Source organism: Salmo trutta, chromosome 13 (genome assembly GCF_901001165.1).
Source record: "Salmo trutta chromosome 13, fSalTru1.1, whole genome shotgun sequence".
NCBI lineage: Eukaryota > Metazoa > Chordata > Actinopteri > Salmoniformes > Salmonidae > Salmo > Salmo trutta.
The window spans coordinates 20,420,098-20,439,413 of record NC_042969.1 but is presented as its reverse complement, the minus strand read 5'-3'; the positions used below and the strand labels follow the sequence as shown (position 1 = coordinate 20,439,413).

Genomic DNA, 19,316 nt, shown 5'->3' with positions numbered 1-19,316 from the left:
GTGCCAGATCGGTGTGTCCTGGTTCACTGGAGAACAGATCCAGGTTTTGGCCGACCAAATCCCCCAGCTCCTGCTTCTGGGCTTGGCTCAGCTGCTCCCCCATTGGCACCTCTGCCAGCTTGTTCTCTGTGGTAGCCTTCTTCAGGGTAATAGAGTACATCACGTGCATTCCATTTCTTTAGCAAATTCACATGGTAAAGCTGGGTCAGATGCCTACGTGTCGGCTGTCTGACCCTACATTTAACTTCACCCACCTTCTCAATGACTTCGTATGGCCTGTTCCATCGGGCCAAAAGCTTACATTCTGAGGTGGGGACAAACATCGACACTTTGCTCCTGGATGAAAGTCCCTTCGTTGTAACCCTCTGTTGTACACCCGCACTTGGGCCTCCTGGGCCTCTAGCATGTGTTCCCTTACCAGGGGCCACAGGGTTGCCATCCGATCTCTCATGTCACCCACGTGCTCCACCAAGGTTCGGCGGGGCAACGGTTGTGGTTCCCAGGCTTCTTTAGCCACGTCCAGCAGTCCTCGGGGTTGTCTCCCGTACATGAGTTCGAAGGGAGAGAATCCTGTTGAAGCTTGGGGCACTTCTCGGATCGAGAACATCAGGTAGGTCCTAATTCTTTCAGTCAGCCTCCATCACCTTCTTTATCATCTGCTTCAGGGTTTGATTTAATCTTTCCATCAACCCATCAGGCTGTGGGTGATACACTGAGGTGCACAACTGGATTATTTTCATTAGCTTGCATAGATCCTTCATGATTTGTGACATGAACGGGGTGCCTTAGTTGGTCAATATTTCATCAGGGATGCCTACTCGGGAGAACAGCATGACCAACTCATGTGTGATTCCCTTGGTGGCCATGGTGCGCAGGGGAATGGCTTCCGGGTACCTGGTGGCATAATCCAGAATCACAAAATCACTAGAAAGTATTGGTGCCCTCGGTTGCTCTTGGGTAGAGGTCCCACCAAGTCCATTGCAATCCTGCTGAAAGGGACTGAAATAATAGGTAGGGGAATTAAGGGACTGCGAAAACTGGGTTTTTCTGGCACTCTGGGCAACTGCGGCAATATTCTTCCACTGCTCTCTTCACCCCTTGGCAGTAAAATTGTGCCTTGATCCTGTCTAAGGTCTTCTCCACCCCTAGGTGAGCCCCAAGAAGGTTGGAGTGCGCCAAATGCAGGACAGATGGTACAAAGGGATGGGGAACCAACAAAAACTCCAGACATTCGTCATTCTTCTTCACAACCTGATATAGCAACTTGTTCTTTATACAAAAATGGGAGTAGGTTACTTGACTTACCCCTCCACTGGCTTTCCGTCTACCGCAGCCACCTGCTGGAGAGTGCTGGCCAAGTTGGGATCCTGCAGTTGGGCCGTACCGAACCGGCCCGCTAGAGAGGCGGGCTCTGGTGCCACCTCATGGTTCATTGGGAACATGTCTTCCAGACTCGCCACCTCTCCCTCCAGTCTGGCTTTAGAGTCCCCCTCCAAGAGGGGTTTGGTTGATGCCTGCGGGTCCACATCCTGGAATCCACACATCCAGTCATTACGCCTTCTGGCATCCCTCCCACCTCTCCGGCTTCCTCCTCCCTTCTGGTTCCCTACGTCTCCAGACATACTGGTCCACAGTTGGCTGACCATCGGGAAATCCCTCCCGATAAGGACCGGCACAGGCAGGTTTGGGACGACTCCCACTGGTCTCGTGTGTTGTCCCTTTGTGGTCTGTAAGTGGAGGAGTGTGATAGGGTAGTCCTTGGTCTCACCGTGTATGCACATGATGGCCACGGTCTCCACAAGGTTCGGGGACTGGGCGATGATCACCATACTACCAGAGTCCACAAGTGCCGTGGTGTCCTTTCCATTGGCTCTTACCGGGGTGACAGGGGAAGGACCATTCTCCCTAGTCCAGCATGCCATCAGCAAGCCGCAGGGCCACAGGTTGGCTACCTCACTGGTTGAGGCCGAAGGCATTGGGACATAGCAGTTTGAACAGTTCCAGGCGATGTGTCCCGGCTCTCCACACTCATAGCATTTCCCGCTGTCCAAGAAGGGGCGTCATCTCAGGCAGCTGGCTGTGGGTGTTCCTCCATCCTTGGCCGGGGTCCCGGCGTGGTCCTCCATCCTTTTTTGCTCCTTCGGGCGAGTGAAGGGTTCCTCCTTCCGTGGTTGTCCACTGTGCAGGACCTCCAAAGCCACCTGTTGTCCTTCCACCAGTTGATCTGCGATCTGGGGGTTAGCTTGGCTGGCTAACTATTTAGCTTCGAATGGGAGAGAGCGTAGAAATGTATCTATGACCACTTTCTCGATGGTCGTGAGCGTCAGGGGCTCAGTAGTTAGCCAGCCTAATTAGATTATGCATTTGTGATCGGTGGGATGCTGTAAGATCATATGCCCCAACATGGAATCTTTGTGCCCTGCTAATCAGGGTGTAACCATACCGGTGCAGGATCTCCTTTTTCAGCACCTCGTAATGCGTTGCCTGGTCAACCGTCAGATCCTGATAGGTCTTCTGTGCCACGCCTGACAGGAAGGGTGCTAACAGGCTGGCCCACTGCTCATGGGGCCATTTCTCCCTAGCCACCGTCCTCTCGAAGGCAAGCTTCAATGTCGCCAGCCTCTGTCAGCTTCAGTATAAACCTACTGGGTTTGGGACAAGAGAATTCTGCGCCTGCCACTATGCCGGCCTGGGCAGCTGTCAGCTGACTAAGTTCAGCTTGCAGGAGAGTGGTCATCTGACGCTGTTCATCTTGCAACTCCCAATGCATAGCCAGCTGTGCTATGTTCGCCTCCACTATTGTGCTCTGTGTCTGTTAAATTATTGAGCTTGGTTTGGGTTGCCCGCATTCTCCACCATATGTAGCAGGCTCAAGGGTGTGGGATCTCCACATCACCAAGTTCAATAACAAAACATGTACCAGTAGCACAACTAGAATACAAATGGGGTGTTTATTAGGGATTTTGGTACACTGGGGAATAAGGGGGAATTCACCAATCACTTCACAGTCCACAATCCATTCTCATTGTCCATTCCGTTCTCCAGGGGTAAACCTAAAACTCGGGTCCTCAGACAATCCAGTTCGGTACACAAGGGAGGTAATCCGACAGTCCAGGTCACAACGAGTAATCTCACAGATATTGTCCTCTCTTCTCCCACTCTTCATAATGCACATTTTTCTCTCCTTTCTCTGCCTCTTTGTGCAGGCTGCTTCCTCTTTTATCCCCAAGCACTCCCTGGCTTAATGTTCCACACACAGCCTTGCCTCATCGGGGCAGGAGGTCCATACAAGGCTAGGGGGTGGAGCCAGTGGGCTGCAAGATATCTCCCCTCAGTAACCACTCAACCTCACCTCTCCCTGCCATCTGCCACAGTATATTGACAGAATGGATATTGATAGAATGGATATTGATAGAAAGGAAATTCATAGAATGGATATTGATAGAATGGATATTGATAGAATGGATATTGATAGAATGGATTATAGAAACTAATAGAAGAGTTGGCATGTTTATAGTTAGATAAATAAGACCTTACCTTTCCACCTGGGGACCCTGGTAATCCTGGTGGGCCCTAGAAAGGGACAGACAGAGAGAGAGAGAGAGATAGAGAGAGAGAGAAAGAGAGAGAGAGAGAGGAGAGAGAGAGAGGTTACACAAAATACAAAGCATCAGTTCAATTAAATTTGTCACAGCGTTCAACAAAAACAGGAACATTGTGGATGGATGGTGGATTTCACAATACGACCCTGTCAGTAAACAAACAGATCATTATTTTCCTCTCTCTGTTTGCTGATGAGGACCAGCTTCGTTATGGATGCTTCGATGCAAATCGGCCTTAAAATGGCCATATTCAGGCAGGGCATGCAGTTGGCAAAACACAATACCCTGGCATTGTATCACACAACATGGTTGGTATAATTAACCCCAGGGTTAGGACGGTTGAACTCTCAAAGAAGGACTTTGGAGGCTTGGGCAAACAATAGGGAATATATTAGTCAAGCAATCAAATGTACAAAAAAGGATCCAAACATTTCAAAGGTCCCTGTATACATGGCACTCAAGGGTACTGAAAGCACATCTTTCTCCAAACAGCTAGGCTGGCCACGACAGCTGAAACAGACCAGTACCTACCCAATTGCTTTGCCCTAGTTTTTGTCAGGCCCTCAATCTGGAGGCCACGCACTGCAAGCCTGTGTACGTGGCCGAGACTGCCAAATATCAGCACCACCAGCTAGCACCTACACCCGAGGGTGTCCAAGCATGCCACGAGGGGTTGGTATTTAAGCAGCTTCTCACCAAAGGCCTGCTCCATGTATCCGTCAAATGAGCCCCTCCCCCTCAACAACAATATCTGGCATATTGGGCACACAGGTCAACACATCATCATCAACATCAAACCAGGTCATGCCTAGCATTGTACAAATCCTTGTATGAACAGCAGCCTTTCCCAACATGGGCAATGGACTCCATTACATTTGACTCATGTAGAATACAAAATGGGTCATGGTTTGTAGGGTACCAGAGTGCTAGATTATATTTTATTGGTAGAATTTGCAGCCTCGCCTTAATATTAAAGGTGAGAATATCCTCGCCAATGGCAGCATTCTGGCACATGGAATGGGAGAAAGAGTGGTCAGCACAGTCCAGAGCAACGAGTTTCCCCTGGAGCCTCATGCCAGTCCAGTGTTGCAGTAGCTGCATCCGTCTGATATCAAGGAGTGTTGTCCTGGATTTGGATGAGATGTTCCATCGTGGGTGACAGAAGCCTCCACAACAACACCGCAATCTGGCACAACTGCATCAGAGGCAGTCACTGGTTGAGTTTGCATATCAGTCCATGTCCACCTGAGCTTCACTCCAGTCCTGTTGCACAGGTCGTTGAGGTCCGGCCAGTCTGACTAGACTCCAAAGCCCGCAGCATGAATGTCCAATTTTCCATTGGCCTTCCTCCTGAAGCCCAGGAGGTTGTCCTCAGTGTCCCTGGCCAGTGGAACCTTCCTCCTCCGTAGGTCCAGAAGGAAGGAAGGCTCTGGCTAACTCCTTAACTGTCACATCGTCACTATTTAGTGTGTTCAACAGGTGAGTCAGTCTGGCAGCAGTGTAAATCCACTCAATTTTCAGGACACCTAAACCCCCCTCTCTTTTGCTCAGGAAGACAACGTCACGTGTGTGTGTTTAAACATTTAAGCCACTTTCTCACCACTTGAACAGTTCTGTTATTCATTTTCCTCAGAACCTGCTGTGGGATATGCACATTTGCAGACAGATGTTGAATCTTTGCTAGCGCCACCTCTCTCACAGCCTCTAGCTTCATGACCACAGGCAGAGGGGAAATGTCAATCATATCAAGCCTGGTTGAATACTCATGGACAAGCTCCTCAACTTGTTCCCCCCACTCACCAGCAACATTAAACTTATGTTCAAGATTACTACCCTACCAGTCAAACGTTTGGACACACCTACTCATTCAAGGGTTTTTCTTTCTTTTTAATATTTTCTACATTGTAGAATAATAGTGAAGACATCAAAACTATGAAATAACCCAAATGGAATCATGTAGTAACCAAAAAAGTGTTAAACAAATCAAAATATATTTTAGATTCTTCAAAGTAGCCAACCTTTGCCTTGATGACAGCTTTGCACACTCTTGGCATTCTCTCAACCAGCTTCACCTGGAATACTTTTCCAACAGTCTTGAAGGAGTTCCCGCATATGCTGAGCACTTGTTGGCTGCTTTTCCTTCACTCTGCGGTCCAACTCATCCCAAACCATCTCAATTGGGTTGAGGTCGGGTGAATGTGGAGGCCAGGTCATCTGATGCATCACCATCACTCTCCTTGTTCAAATAGCCCTTACACAGCCTGAAGGTGTGTTTTGGGAATTTGTCCTGTTGGAAAACAAATGATTGTCCCACTAAGCGCAAACCAGACGGGATGACATGTCGCTGCAGAATGCGCTGCAGAATGCTCTGCAGCAGAAGTAACTCTGGGTCTTCCTTTCCTGTGGCAGTCCTCATGAGAGCCAGTTTCATCATAGCACTTAATGGTTTTTGCGACTGCACTTGAAGAAACTTTCAAAGTTCTTGAAATGCTTCGGATTGACTGACCTTCATGTCATAAAGTAATGATGGACTATCGTTTCTCTTTGCTTATTTGAGCTGTTCTTGCCATAATATGGACTTGGTCTTTTACCAAATAGGGCTATCTTCTGTATACCACCCCTAACTTGTCACAACACAACTGATTGGCTAAAATGCATTAAGAAGGAAAGAAATTCCACAAATTAACTTTTAAAAGGCACACCTGTTAATTGAAATGCATTCCAGGTGACTACCTCATGAAGCTGGTTGAGAGAATGCCAACAGTGTGCAAAGCTGTCATCAAGGCAAAGGGTGGCTACTTTGAAGAATCTCAAATATAAAAATATATTTGGATTTGTTTCAGACTTTTTTGGTTACTACATGATTCCATATGGGTTATTTAATAGTTTTTATGTCTTCACTATTATTCTACAATTTAGAAAATAGTAAAAATAAAGAAAAGCCCTTGAATGAATAGCTGTATCCAAACTTTTGACTGGTACTGTATATGTTTAATGACGAGAGTAAACTCTGATTGGTTTATTCATTAGCGTAAATGTTGGGGGTTTATCAGTTTTAGATTTGTACCAGTGGTTACCTCTGCTGCATCTTTCATAGAACACTGCACATTTTGTGTCTTTCACTTCCTGTCCAGACCATTGAAAACCAAACATTTTAATGTGTAGAAATCATTATACTAATTGAAGCACTATCACACAGCCGTTATATTGACTTAGCTTTGGATGTAGGGAAACAAAGCACTGACCTGGAAAGAGAAAGACACTCACTCACTCACTCACTCACTCACTCACTCACTCACTCACTCACTCACTCACTCACTCACTCACTCACTCACTCACTCACTCACTCACTCACTCACTCACTCACTCACTCACTCACTCACTCACTCACAAACACACGAAATACCTCCACCATCACCCACCAGCAGTAGACCTAAAACAACCCCATACACGTCTCAGTAGACCTAAAACAACCCCATACACGTCTCAGTAGACCTAAAACAACCCCATACAGGCCGCAGTAGACCTAAAACAACCCCATACACGTCGCAGTAGACCTAAAACAACCCCATACACGTCGCAGTAGACCTAAAACAACCCCATACACGTCGCAGTAGACCTAAAACAACCCCATACACGTGGCAGTAGACCTAAAACAACCCCATACACGCCGCAGTAGACCTAAAACAACCCCATACACGTCGCAGTAGACCTAAAACAACCCCATACACGCCGCAGTAGACCTAAAACAACCCCATACACGTCGCAGTAGACCTAAAACAACCCCATACACGCCGCAGTAGACCTAAAACAACCCCATACACGCCGCAGTAGACCTAAAACAACCCCATACACGCCGCAGTAGACCTAGCCAGCACTATTAGCATCCATAGCATCCTAACCTCTCCTCACCACAGACTTTAATGGAGCAGGATGGAGTAACTCACTTAGGGCAGGAGAATGGAAACGCTGGACTCAGACTGACATTCTCTCAATGCAGCATGGATGGTTTCCTGGGTAAGGACTGAGATGGCTGACCCTAGGGCTGCGGCTAATGCATGGTTCTATTTCTGGATTCTGGATTAAGGATGTGGAGACCATAGTGCTTCCTGTGGCGGTTAGAGATGAGCGACAGGTTGATTCCATCATGCCCCCTGGTCCCCTCCGCCACAAAGCAGCGGTTGTGTGTACTCTCTGGAGCACGGCGTGGTCTTGAAGCAATAAAAGATGGAAATCATATTCATTCCCAGAGGTGTATAATACACGCTGATTCTCCCTCTCTACCAGGTTTAAGTTCTGTGCTCCACCAAAACCATGGCAACGGAAAAGATTTACAAACAACTATTGTTTTAAGTTGCTCCATCTTCTGAAACGACGGCCACCCACACTGATCATTTGAAAGCCGTTAAAACAAATGAATAAATCCTGAAGTGCCACACAATGTTTACTACCAAGTTCATCACTCAAATATTACAGCGGATGGAATCAGTATGGTGAAATGATTAACAACTGATTTGGGTTGGGCCAGAGTTCACCTTCCCAAGGTTGGACTCTCTCCAAACCTTATTAAGAGAGAGCATGTAAACTGAGGTAGATAGGTTTCAGAGCACTGATCAGATCTCAGGTCCATGTTGTGACCAGCTCATCTGTATGGGCCTACTCTAGACCTGGTCTCCAGGGACCCATGTACATAGTGGTTTTTAATCAGAACCACATGCCATTGAACAGATAGGGATCTGTTATTAGCATGTAGCATGGGGCCCTGCATGATGGAGTGAAAGGCCTCTCTGTAAGAAGAGGAGAGCTTTGTGTCTAGAATGTGAAATGAGTTAAAAGACCCCCTTGCCCCCTTCTCTCTTTACTATGTGTCCCGACTGGATTGAGCAATGAAATGTAAACAGGGTATTATATAATTCAAATTTCAACCCAAGCAACATCACAGATCAAACCACCACATACCAGGGTTCATTTCAAGCCGCATATCCTATGAGGCAACAATAACACAATGCAATGAAGGATGTTTTGATTCTGCATGATTAAAAACGTCACTTCAGGCTTTGTAAAATCAGATATTGTGTTGCAGCTGGAGGGTTGCGTCCTGTACAGATGTAGGATCTTAATATGATCACCCTACTTCCAGGAGAACTTTACTGCAATGCAGGAAATGTTAAACTCATAGTGTATTTGAGGTTTAAAAAGGCTTCTAAAGTTTGTAATTTACACTTTGAAATTTCAGACTTGACTTTCCCTTACGAAAAATGTATCAACCCCAAAACAAATGTCCATTAATTATAATCCCCATTTCCTGTTGCAGCATAATAATTTTCCTGCTGTAGCAAACTGGCTCAAATTAAGATCATACATCATGAGCTAATAGTGGACGGTGGCGGGAGACTTTGGTTACATGTATCTGGTTAATAGAGGGAGTTAGTTGTGGTGACGGAGTAATGACATGAATATGTCTGACGTCAGGGCTGTGGGATAGAGTTTCCTCCTTACACCAACACACACAACAAACAGGGGATATTCACACTGGTCTAAAAAGTTCCATGTGTACACTCACGTGTGTGTGTGTGTGTGTGTTTGTGTACACGTGTAATGTATGTGTGTGGGGGCACACTCACTTGTATGAGTGTATATGCCTATGTGTAAGTATCAGTCACAGATCACATCATCTCCAACACCATGCAGTGACAGTGGATTACCCTGACACTGATGGTCTGGATGGCCTGTCAGGGAGGAACAGCAGCATGTTAAGTCTGTCTGAATATACTCCAGGAGTAGAGTTGCAAAATTCAACTTTCCCAGAATTCACAGGGCTTCCAGAAATCATTCCAACTGTGATTTTCGGAAAAACCAGGGAATGTTGGGAATGCTAACTGCATTTTGCAAGCCTATCTAGGAGAGTCTATGGACCTTCAAATACACACCGTGTATATTGTCTACATCTCTGACTGGCAGGACTCACCTGGAAGGCTTCTAGCAGCTTCCCATTGAAGTCAATGACCTCAGTAGAGCCTGGAACCCCTTTCTCACCAGGGTAACCCTGAGAGGAGAGGAACAGAGAGAGGGGGGACTTAGAAGCATAGAGTAATAACATGAGAAGTTAGGTGACAGTTAAATGATCTTTGGTGGGTTAATAGGCTGTGTATATCTACCATGTCTCCCTGGGCTCCTTGCTCTCCGATATCTCCTTTGTCTCCCTACAAAATACACACAAACCCAAATGTATTGTCTGTGTCCACAGGAAACAATCTTTATTATATCTAGGGGTCTCATACCTTAAACCCAGGGAGTCCGTCCATGCCCCTCTCACCAGCCTGGCCCTGTTCACACAGAGCACAGAGGCATAGGGGTTAGAAAGCCGCTTCACAATAAGAGACGTGACTATATCCTAAACTGTAGGAGGATTGCCTGTTATAGTCAACTCGTTCTGTAGTGGTATAATGTCAGCTGAAAGGGGTAGTGGTAAAGGACAACACCAGAGGAACTGAGAGGGATAAACACCATAGAACAGGCCTGTAGTAGACATGTGTTACAGGCTGTAGAGAGGCCAGACCTGTCCAGTAGGCCTTCATCTATCCCTGGCCACATTCTGAGCTGGAGTAGAGCAGTTTGTTCCCGATAACAACTTCAGTAACCACAAACATCAGCTCGTTTCGACTCACTGCCAGACAGCTATGCGTCCCAGGAGTGTGTTCACACACACTTCATGTTGCGCCCTGTAGCTGATAGAGAGGCCAAGTGGCCGGCAGCTGGGGTTTCTGCAGTATTAAAATACCCTATGACATCACTGGGCCAGGGGAGAGAAGTTAGGACTGGTTAGAGGCTGGCAGGACCTTGGACCAGAGAGAAGAGAGAGATGTGAGAGAAAAAGAGGGAGAGATGAAGGGAGTACAAATAAGAGAGAAAGCTATGTGTTTGATGTATTTCTGAAGAATCATGCTGCCCACCCAAGACCTGTTAAGAGCGATAAACTCCAGACAGAAACAAGTGAAGAAGGAGGAATGAAAGAGAGAGAGATATGAGAGGCAGGGACGGACAGAAAGTGAGAGAGATATGAGAGGCAGGGACGGCCAGAAAGAGAGTGAGATATGAAAGGCAGGGACGGCCAGAAAGAGAGTGAGATATGAAAGGCAGGGACGGCCAGAAAGTGAGAGAGATATGAAAGGCAGGGACGGCCAGAAAGAGAATGAGATATGAGAGGCAGGGACGGCCATAAAGAGAGTGAGATATGAGAGGCAGGGACGGCCAGAAAGAGAGTGAGATATGAGAGGCAGGGACGGCCATAAAGAGAATGAGATATGAGAGGCAGGGACGACCAGAAAGAGAGTGAGATATGAGAGGCAGGGACGGCCAGAAAGAGAGTGAGATATGAGAGGCAGGGACGGCCAGAAAGAGAGTGAGATATGAGAGGCAGGGACGGCCAGAAAGTGAGAGAGATATGAGAGGCAGGGACGGCCAGAAAGAGAGTGAGATATGAGAGGCAGGGACGGCCAGAAAGAGAGAGAGATATGAGAGGCAGGGACGGCCAGTTAGAGAGTGAGATATGAGAGGCAGGGACGGCCAGAAAGAGAGAGAGATATGAGAGGCAGGGACGGCCAGTTAGAGAGTGAGATATGAGAGGCAGGGACGGCCAGAAAGAGAGTGAGATATGAAAGGCAGGGACGGACAGAAAGAGAGTGAGATATGAGAGGCAGGGACGGCCAGAAAGAGAGAGAGATATGAGAGGCAGGGACGGCCAGTTAGAGAGTGAGATATGAGAGGCAGGGACGGCCAGAAAGAGAGTGAGATATGAAAGGCAGGGACGGACAGAAAGAGAGTGAGATATGAGAGGCAGGGACGGCCAGAAAGAGAGAGAGATATGAGAGGCAGGGACGGCCAGTTAGAGAGTGAGATATGAGAGGCAGGGACGGCCATAAAGAGAATGAGATATGAAAGGCAGGGACGGCCATAAAGAGAGTGAGATATGAAAGGCAGGGACGGCCAGAAAGAGAGTGAGATATGAGAGGCAGGGACGGCCAGAAAGAGAGTGAGATATGAGAGGCAGGGACGGCCAGAAAGTGAGAGAGATATGAGAGGCAGGGACGGCCAGAAAGAGAGTGAGATATGAGAGGCAGGGACGGCCAGAAAGAGAATGAGATATGAGAGGCAGGGACGGCCAGAAAGTGAGAGAGATATGAGAGGCAGGGACGGCCAGAAAGTGAGAGAGATATGAGAGGCAGGGACGGCCAGAAAGAGAGTGAGATATGAGAGGCAGGGACGGCCAGAAAGAGAGTGAGATATGAGAGGCAGGGACGACCAGAAAGTGAGAGAGATATGAGAGGCAGGGACGGCCAGAAAGAGAGTGAGATTTGAGAGGCAGGGACGGCCAGAAAGAGAGTGAGATTTGAGAGGCAGGGACGGCCGGAAAGAGAGTGAAGATAATAAGAGAATAAAATACAGGTGGTCTGTTGCTAGTCTGACAGAGACAAAAAGAGAAGGGGTGTTAGCATTAGCATCATCACCTTTGACCCTGGGGGTCCCTGTGGTCCTGCGTATCCTGCTTGACCATCTTCACCCTGAGAGTGCACAGGGGTCAACAATGGTCAATACTCCAGCGTCTACCTCATTGCATATATAGGCATCTATGCAGGTATAAACTTCATGTATTTAAAGTGTACTTTATATATGCTTATATGTGTACCACTGTGCTATGTAGTGTGTGTAGGAACTTGGAGACTTACTGGCTTTCCAGGTGAACCTGCATGGCCCTGTGAATGACAGAGATGTAGTTGGTGCATCATCTCTAAACTCTTCTGTAACTGCTAGTGCACGAAACTAAATAACATGACTCTAGGTACAGTACTATATAACATGCCTGTGTACTAGTAAAACAGTCAAAAACACAAAGAAACATTAAAATGTGTATAAAAATCAGACTCACCTCCATACCATCGCGACCAGGGAAACCCTGTGGAGAGCAGAGCAGAAAATCACACATCAGGATTGCCATAGATATTGTGTATTCTGAGGAATAGCCACTAGAGGTCAGTGCTCTGTCAGCCTACAGAGAGTTATGGTTAGGTGCCTGCTATCATGCTATGAGCTGTTTTTGGCTCCATCTACCCAGAGCCATATACACTGAGCGTACAAAACATTAGGAACACCTACTCTTTCCATGACATAAACTGACCAGGTGAATCCAGGTGAAAGTTATGATCCCTTATTGATGTCACTGGTTAAATTGACTTCAACATGTGGCTCAGTTGGTAGAGCATGCCGCTTGCAACGCCGGGGTTGTGGTTTGATTCCCACGGGGGACCAGTATGGAAAAAAATGAAAATAATTATGCTCACTATTGTCAGTCGCTCTGGATAAGAGTGTCTGTTAAATAACTGTACCTCTGTTTAAAATGAACTGTGACGTACATGGGCATAGCAAGCCACTTTCTCCATCAGTAGACATTCTATTACTACATACACCATCAAACACAGAATGTCTTTAGAAATTATTGTCTGGAACCCAGTAGTGATTACAATGAATCCGTTAAATAAAGCTGTTGATTGTGTGTGTGTGTGTGAGTGTGTGTGTTTGTGTGTGTGTTCCAGGTGGATGTATTGTATGCTTGGTGTGTGTTGCTTGGTGTGTGTTCAACCATGTGTGTTGAAGTCCTCCATGGAGAGGCCAGGTCAGGAGAGAACCATGTGTGTTGAAGTCCTCCATAGAGAGGCCAGGTCAGGAGAGAACCATGTGTGTTGAAGTCCTCCATGGAGAGGCCAGGACAGGAGAGAACCATGTGTGTTGAAGTCCTCCATAGAGAGGCCAGGACAGGAGAGAACCATGTGTGTTGAAGTACTCCATAGAGAGGCCAGGACAGGAGAGAACCATGTGTGTTGAAGTCCTCCATAGAAAGGCCAGGTCAGGAGAGAACCATGTGTGTTGAAGTCCTCCATAGAGAGGCCAGGTCAAGAGAGAACCATGTGTGTTGAAGTCCTCCATAGAGAGGCCAGGTCAGGAGAGAACCATGTGTGTTGAAGTCCTCCATAGAGAGGCCAGGTCAAGAGAGAACCATGTGTGTTGAAGTCCTCCATAGAGAGGCCAGGTCAAGAGAGAACCATGTGTGTTGAAGTCCTCCATAGAGAGGCCAGGTCAGGAGAGAACCATGTGTGTTGAAGTCCTCCATAGAGAGGCCAGGTCAAGAGAGAACCATGTGTGTTGAAGTCCTCCATAGAGAGGCCAGGTCAAGAGAGAACCATGTGTGTTGAAGTCCTCCATGGAGAGGCCAGGACAGGAGAGAACCATGTGTGTTGAAGTCCTCCATAGAGAGGCCAGGTCAGGAGAGAACCATGTGTGTTGAAGTCCTCCATAGAGAGGCCAGGACAGGAGAGAACCATGTGTGTTGAAGTCCTCCATAGAGAGGCCAGGTCAAGAGAGAACCATGTGTGTTGAAGTCCTCCATAGAGAGGCCAGGTCAGGAGAGAACCATGTGTGTTGAAGTCCTCCATAGAGAGGCCAGGTCAAGAGAGAACCATGTGTGTTGAAGTCCTCCATGGAGAGGCCAGGTCAAGAGAGAACCATGTGTGTTGAAGTCCTCCATGGAGAGGCCAGGTCAGGAGAGTTGGCCTTGGGGATGTTGTGTAAGCAGCCCCTCAGACAGACAGACAGTCAGGTCTCTTAAGTCTCTCAGGTCTCTCAGGTCTTTCAGGTCTCTCAGGTCTGTTCTCTGTTTTTCTACTCCCAACACTTACTGCTCTACTGTAATAAATACTAGAATGTGAGGTTACTCTAACTAACTCTCTCCCCATATTTCCCGTTTTCTCCAATGCCTACTTGAGAACAGGGATGTGTTCCATCTGGCTTCCTTCCTCTCTCTCTAAACGTACGGGTGCACGCACGTACACAGACCACCACACACACTCTCCCCTCTCTCATCACCTTTGGACCCTATTGTCTAATATTTTCCCTATCACCAATATCTATTCTCCTCTCCTCTCCAGTCTGTTGCCCTTCGATGCCACTGGGCAAACCGTTTCCCAAGTCTTCTGCACTCTCACCTTTACCATCCTCCCCTTATTATGTCATCTGATAACATGGTGGACAGCATGTCCCTGGCCCTCTGACCTTAAATCCTCCTCATTAGAGAGAGAGCGAGAGAGAGAGATAGAAAGAGCGAGAGAGAGAGCACATTCACTCAGGGAACACAGCTCTCTTTCTTCACTGTGTTTCTCACACGTCTGACTTCAACATGGAAAGGGCTACCACCCTGCTTTGTTTTGCTGATTTGCGTTCTGCAACTCCTTTAAAGAATTCAGAAAGTACATTAAATAAGGACTAGGTTAAATAAATGCCCTCTCTTTCTGACATTTTTCATTTAAGACCAGCTTCGACACCATGCCAACTGTCAATATGGGTAACAGTGCTGATCTTGGATAAACACAACTTACCCATAACCCCTCCTGCCCTCCAACCACAGTTCATGCCTGTTGTTCTAGATTAACCAACCCCAGGCTGGGTTAAAGTTAAAACAGTGAAACAGTGACGGCCTAAGGCGAAAGAGCTATTGTTTGGCGAAGCAGGGAAACTGTTGGTGAACCCAAAGAGAGTGCCATATCTGTTACAGGAGCCCAGAGTGACAGGGCTGGGGTAGGGGAGGCTTGGGGGGGGGGGTTGAGTATGGAGGGCTGGGAGTGTCACGATCGTCGTAAGAACATTCAGACCAAAGCGCAGCGTGAAATCGGTTCAACATTTTATTTGAAGTGAACCGTACAAAAAAAACAATAAAGAACAAACGAAACGTGACGTTCTGGAGTGCTCACAGGCAACTACTCAAAAACAAAACAAGATCCCACAAAACACAGTGGGGAAATGGCTGCCTAAATATGATCCCCAATCAGAGACAACGATAAACAGCTGCCTCTGATTGGGAAACATACCAGGCCAACATAGAAATAAACAACCTAGATAACCCACCCTAGTCACACCCCGACCTAACCAACATAGAGAATAAAAGGCTCTCTATGGTCAGGGCGTGACAGGGAGAGACTAAGACTAGCTGGATCACATTGTGGCCTTTAACAGAAACCAGAAGAGGCCTATTTTGGTCTGTTTTAGGTAAACCGCAGCTCGCTGGCAGCACAGTAGGCTTCGGTCAACGTGGGGTCTCTGCACTCAGAGTAGACCCTTCCCCATCACTCTCCATCACTGTCGCACCCCTGTGGTAAACACGACCAGATCAACACGGTTGTGGTCGACACAGCTATTGATGACTGAGGTGTTGGAGTGACCAGAAACTAATGGTGGTAACCTAGTTCTCCATCATCAGCTGGAACTAAGAGAGAACACAGTGATGGTAAATAGAAGGAGAAACCGAGGAGAGGGAGGAGAGAACCATAGAGACAATGGCAAGTTTTGTGTTTATGTGGGTGTATGTGGGTGTATGTGAATCCATTGTGTGTATACGTGGGGGTATGTGGGTGTATGTGGGTGTATGTGAATCCATTGTGTGTATACGTGGGGGTATGTGGGTGTATGTGGGTGTATGTGAATCCATTGTGTGTATACGTGGGGGTATGTGGGTGTATGTGAAACCATTGTGTGTATATGTGGGGGTATGTGGGTGTATGTGGGTGTATGTGAATCCATTGTGTGTATACGTGGGGGTATGTGGGTGTATGTGGGTGTATGTGAATCCATTGTGTGTATATGTGGGGGTATGTGGGTGTATGTGAATCCATTGTGTGTATACGTGGGGGTATGTGGGTGTATGTGGGTGTATGTGGGTGTATGTGGGTGTATGTGAATCCATTGTGTGTATACGTGGGTGTATGTGGGTGTATATGGGTGTATGTGAATCCATTGTGTGTATACGTGGGGGTATGTGGGTGTATGTGGGTGTATGTGAATCCATTGTGTGTATACGTGGGGGTATGTGGGTGTATGTGGGTGTATGTGAATCCATTGTGTGTATACGTGGGGGTATGTGGGTGTATGTGGGTGTATGTGAATCCATTGTGTGTATATGTGGGGGTATGTGGGTGTATGTGGGTGTATGTGAATCCATTGTGTGTATACGTGGGGGTATGTGGGTGTATGTGGGTGTATGTGAATCCATTGTGTGTATATGTGGGGGTATGTGGGTGTATGTGAATCCATTGTGTGTATACGTGGGGGTATGTGGGTGTATGTGGGTGTATGTGGGTGTATGTGAATCCATTGTGTGTATACGTGGGTGTATGTGGGTGTATATGGGTGTATGTGAATCCATTGTGTGTATACGTGGGGGTATGTGGGTGTATGTGGGTGTATGTGAATCCATTGTGTGTATACGTGGGGGTATGTGGGTGTATGTGGGTGTATGTGAATCCATTGTGTGTATACGTGGGGGTATGTGGGTGTATGTGGGTGTATGTGAATCCATTGTGTGTATATGTGGGGGTATGTGGGTGTATGTGGGTGTATGTGAATCCATTGTGTGTATACGTGGGGGTATGTGGGTGTATGTGAAACCATTGTGTGTATATGTGGGGGTATGTGGGTGTATGTGGGTGTATGTGAATCCATTGTGTGTATACGTGGGGGTATGTGGGTGTATGTGGGTGTATGTGAATCCATTGTGTGTATACGTGGGGGTATGTGGGTGTATGTGAATCCATTGTGTGTATACGTGGGTGTATGTGGGTGTATGTTGGTGTATGTGAATCCATTGTGTGTATACGTGGGTGCATGTGGGTGTATATGGGTGTATGTGGGTGTATGTGAATCCATTGTGTGTATACGTGGGGGTATGTGGGTGTATGTGGGTGTATGTGAATCCATTGTGTGTATACGTGGGGGTATGTGGGTGTATGTGGGTGTATGTGAATCCATTGTGTGTATACGTGGGTGTATGTGGGTGTATGTGAATCCATTGTGTGTATACGTGGGGGTATGTGGGTGTATGTGGGTGTATGTGAATCCATTGTGTGTATACGTGGGGGTATGTGGGTGTATGTGGGTGTATGTGAATCCATTGTCTGTATACGTGGGGGTATGTGGGTGTATGTGGGTGTATGTGAATCCATTGTGTGTATACGTGGGGGTATGTGGGTGTATGTGGGTGTATGTGAATCCATTGTGTGTATACGTGGGGGTATGTGGGTGTATGTGGGTGTATGTAAATCCATTGTGTGTATACGTGGGGGTATGTGGGTGTATGTGAATCCATTGTGTGTATACGTGGGGGTATGTGGGTGTATGTGGGTGTATGTGAATCCATTGTGTGTATACGTGGGGGTATGTGTATATTCCAACTTTACCTGTAGGTGTGTGTGATATTTGTGTGTAAGGTAATGCTGTTACCTGTTCTCCAGCCGGGCCACGGGGCCCGTCTTTTCCCGTGTTTCCAGGAGGGCCTCTGGGGCCAGGAGACCCTTGGTCACCCTGCAGGACGACACATCAGAGGGATAAGAGAGAGGCAAAGAAAGATAAAAGGAATGAGCAAAAGATGGACACAAACCAACAAATATGGAGAAAATTACAATATTTACAATACTCTCTCACTACCTGTTTCACACACACACACACACACACACACACACACACACACACACACACACACACACACACACACACACACACACACACACACACACACACATGCAAACTCTCCCAAGCACGAGATGTGTTAACTAAGTATTCAATTCAACATAAACTGAACTGTGAAATGAAGTGTTTCATTTCTTCCTGCGGTTGATGTAGCCAAAAAATGAACCACCTCGCATGAAAGGGTGTTTAACCAATGGAAATACAATCTACATGGCAAATACTTCCCTCCTTGGTACTTTTTAACTTCCCTTAACACAATTAGTACAATCCCACTAAGGAAAATCCACAGCAGTATTTTCAGACTGTCGCCAAGTAATCTAATGCCTAAAGTAGACCCTCATCATGCTAGTGTTTCCCTGCTCTGTTCTTGTTTAACTGGATCCATTGCTTTAAACAGAGTCTTCTCATTGTATTCACATGGATATTCCCAGCATTCTCCCTCACAGACATACTGAATGTGATGGTCTGATCCTGTGTGTTGTGGTGAGATGTGAGAGAAGGGCCTTTTCATTTGGACTGATACTCTCCAGGTCTTCACCCATCAGACTCTAGGCCTGTTTCCCTGTGTAGATAATTAGCATAGCTCCACCAACAAAGCTGTTCTATTCCCAATGTAATGAAAAGCACACATTCCTGAAGCCTCTCTAACATGTGGCCCTGCAGTCCTCCTCAGAGAGGGGTTCTACTGGTTTGCCATGTTTCAAAACAGGCATCATAGGAAAACACAAGCATAAACACACATAAAAATGAACACAGCACATCCTGAAATAAACATCCAATAATGTGTGCATGAAGAGATGGATGAACTGAGACAGCAGCAGAGAGCTGGGGAAGTGTGAGGAAGCAACAGAGATAATGAAGAAAAGGGTGAGAGATATCAAGCAGTGAATGAGAGATATCAACCAGCAGTGAATGAGAGATATCAAGCAGTGAATGAGAGATATCAACCAGCAGTGAATGAGAGATATCAACCAGCAGTGAATGAGAGATATCAACCAGCAGTGAAAGTGTTAAAGCTGGTTAGCGGTCCACACATGCCTTAGTGGAGGTGTACCTTTATTAAGCGTCTCTGGAAGTTGGACTGGTCACCAGACATAAAGCCATGGTCATAGCGGGGAAAAACCATCTGAAGCAGGAGAACAGATGACA

General features: G+C 46.9%; 1 protein-coding gene across 1 annotated transcript in view; it reads right to left on the bottom strand.

Moving 5' to 3' along the window:
• LOC115205416 (collagen alpha-1(XXIII) chain-like) overlaps positions 1-19,310 on the bottom strand; it is a 38,309-nt gene extending 18,999 nt beyond the window's left edge. The window contains exons 1-10 of the mRNA XM_029771382.1: positions 19,222-19,310; positions 17,922-18,002; positions 12,529-12,555; positions 12,329-12,355; positions 12,110-12,163; positions 9,884-9,928; positions 9,761-9,805; positions 9,571-9,648; positions 9,308-9,331; positions 3,538-3,573 (exon numbers count right to left, since the gene is read on the bottom strand). Coding sequence (XP_029627242.1) covers positions 3,538-3,573; positions 9,308-9,331; positions 9,571-9,648; positions 9,761-9,805; positions 9,884-9,928; positions 12,110-12,163; positions 12,329-12,355; positions 12,529-12,555; positions 17,922-18,002; positions 19,222-19,293 — 489 coding nt within the window. The 5' untranslated portion in view covers positions 19,294-19,310. The remainder of the gene's footprint in view (positions 1-3,537; positions 3,574-9,307; positions 9,332-9,570; positions 9,649-9,760; positions 9,806-9,883; positions 9,929-12,109; positions 12,164-12,328; positions 12,356-12,528; positions 12,556-17,921; positions 18,003-19,221) is intronic.
• Between the last annotated feature and the right edge of the window lie 6 nt (positions 19,311-19,316).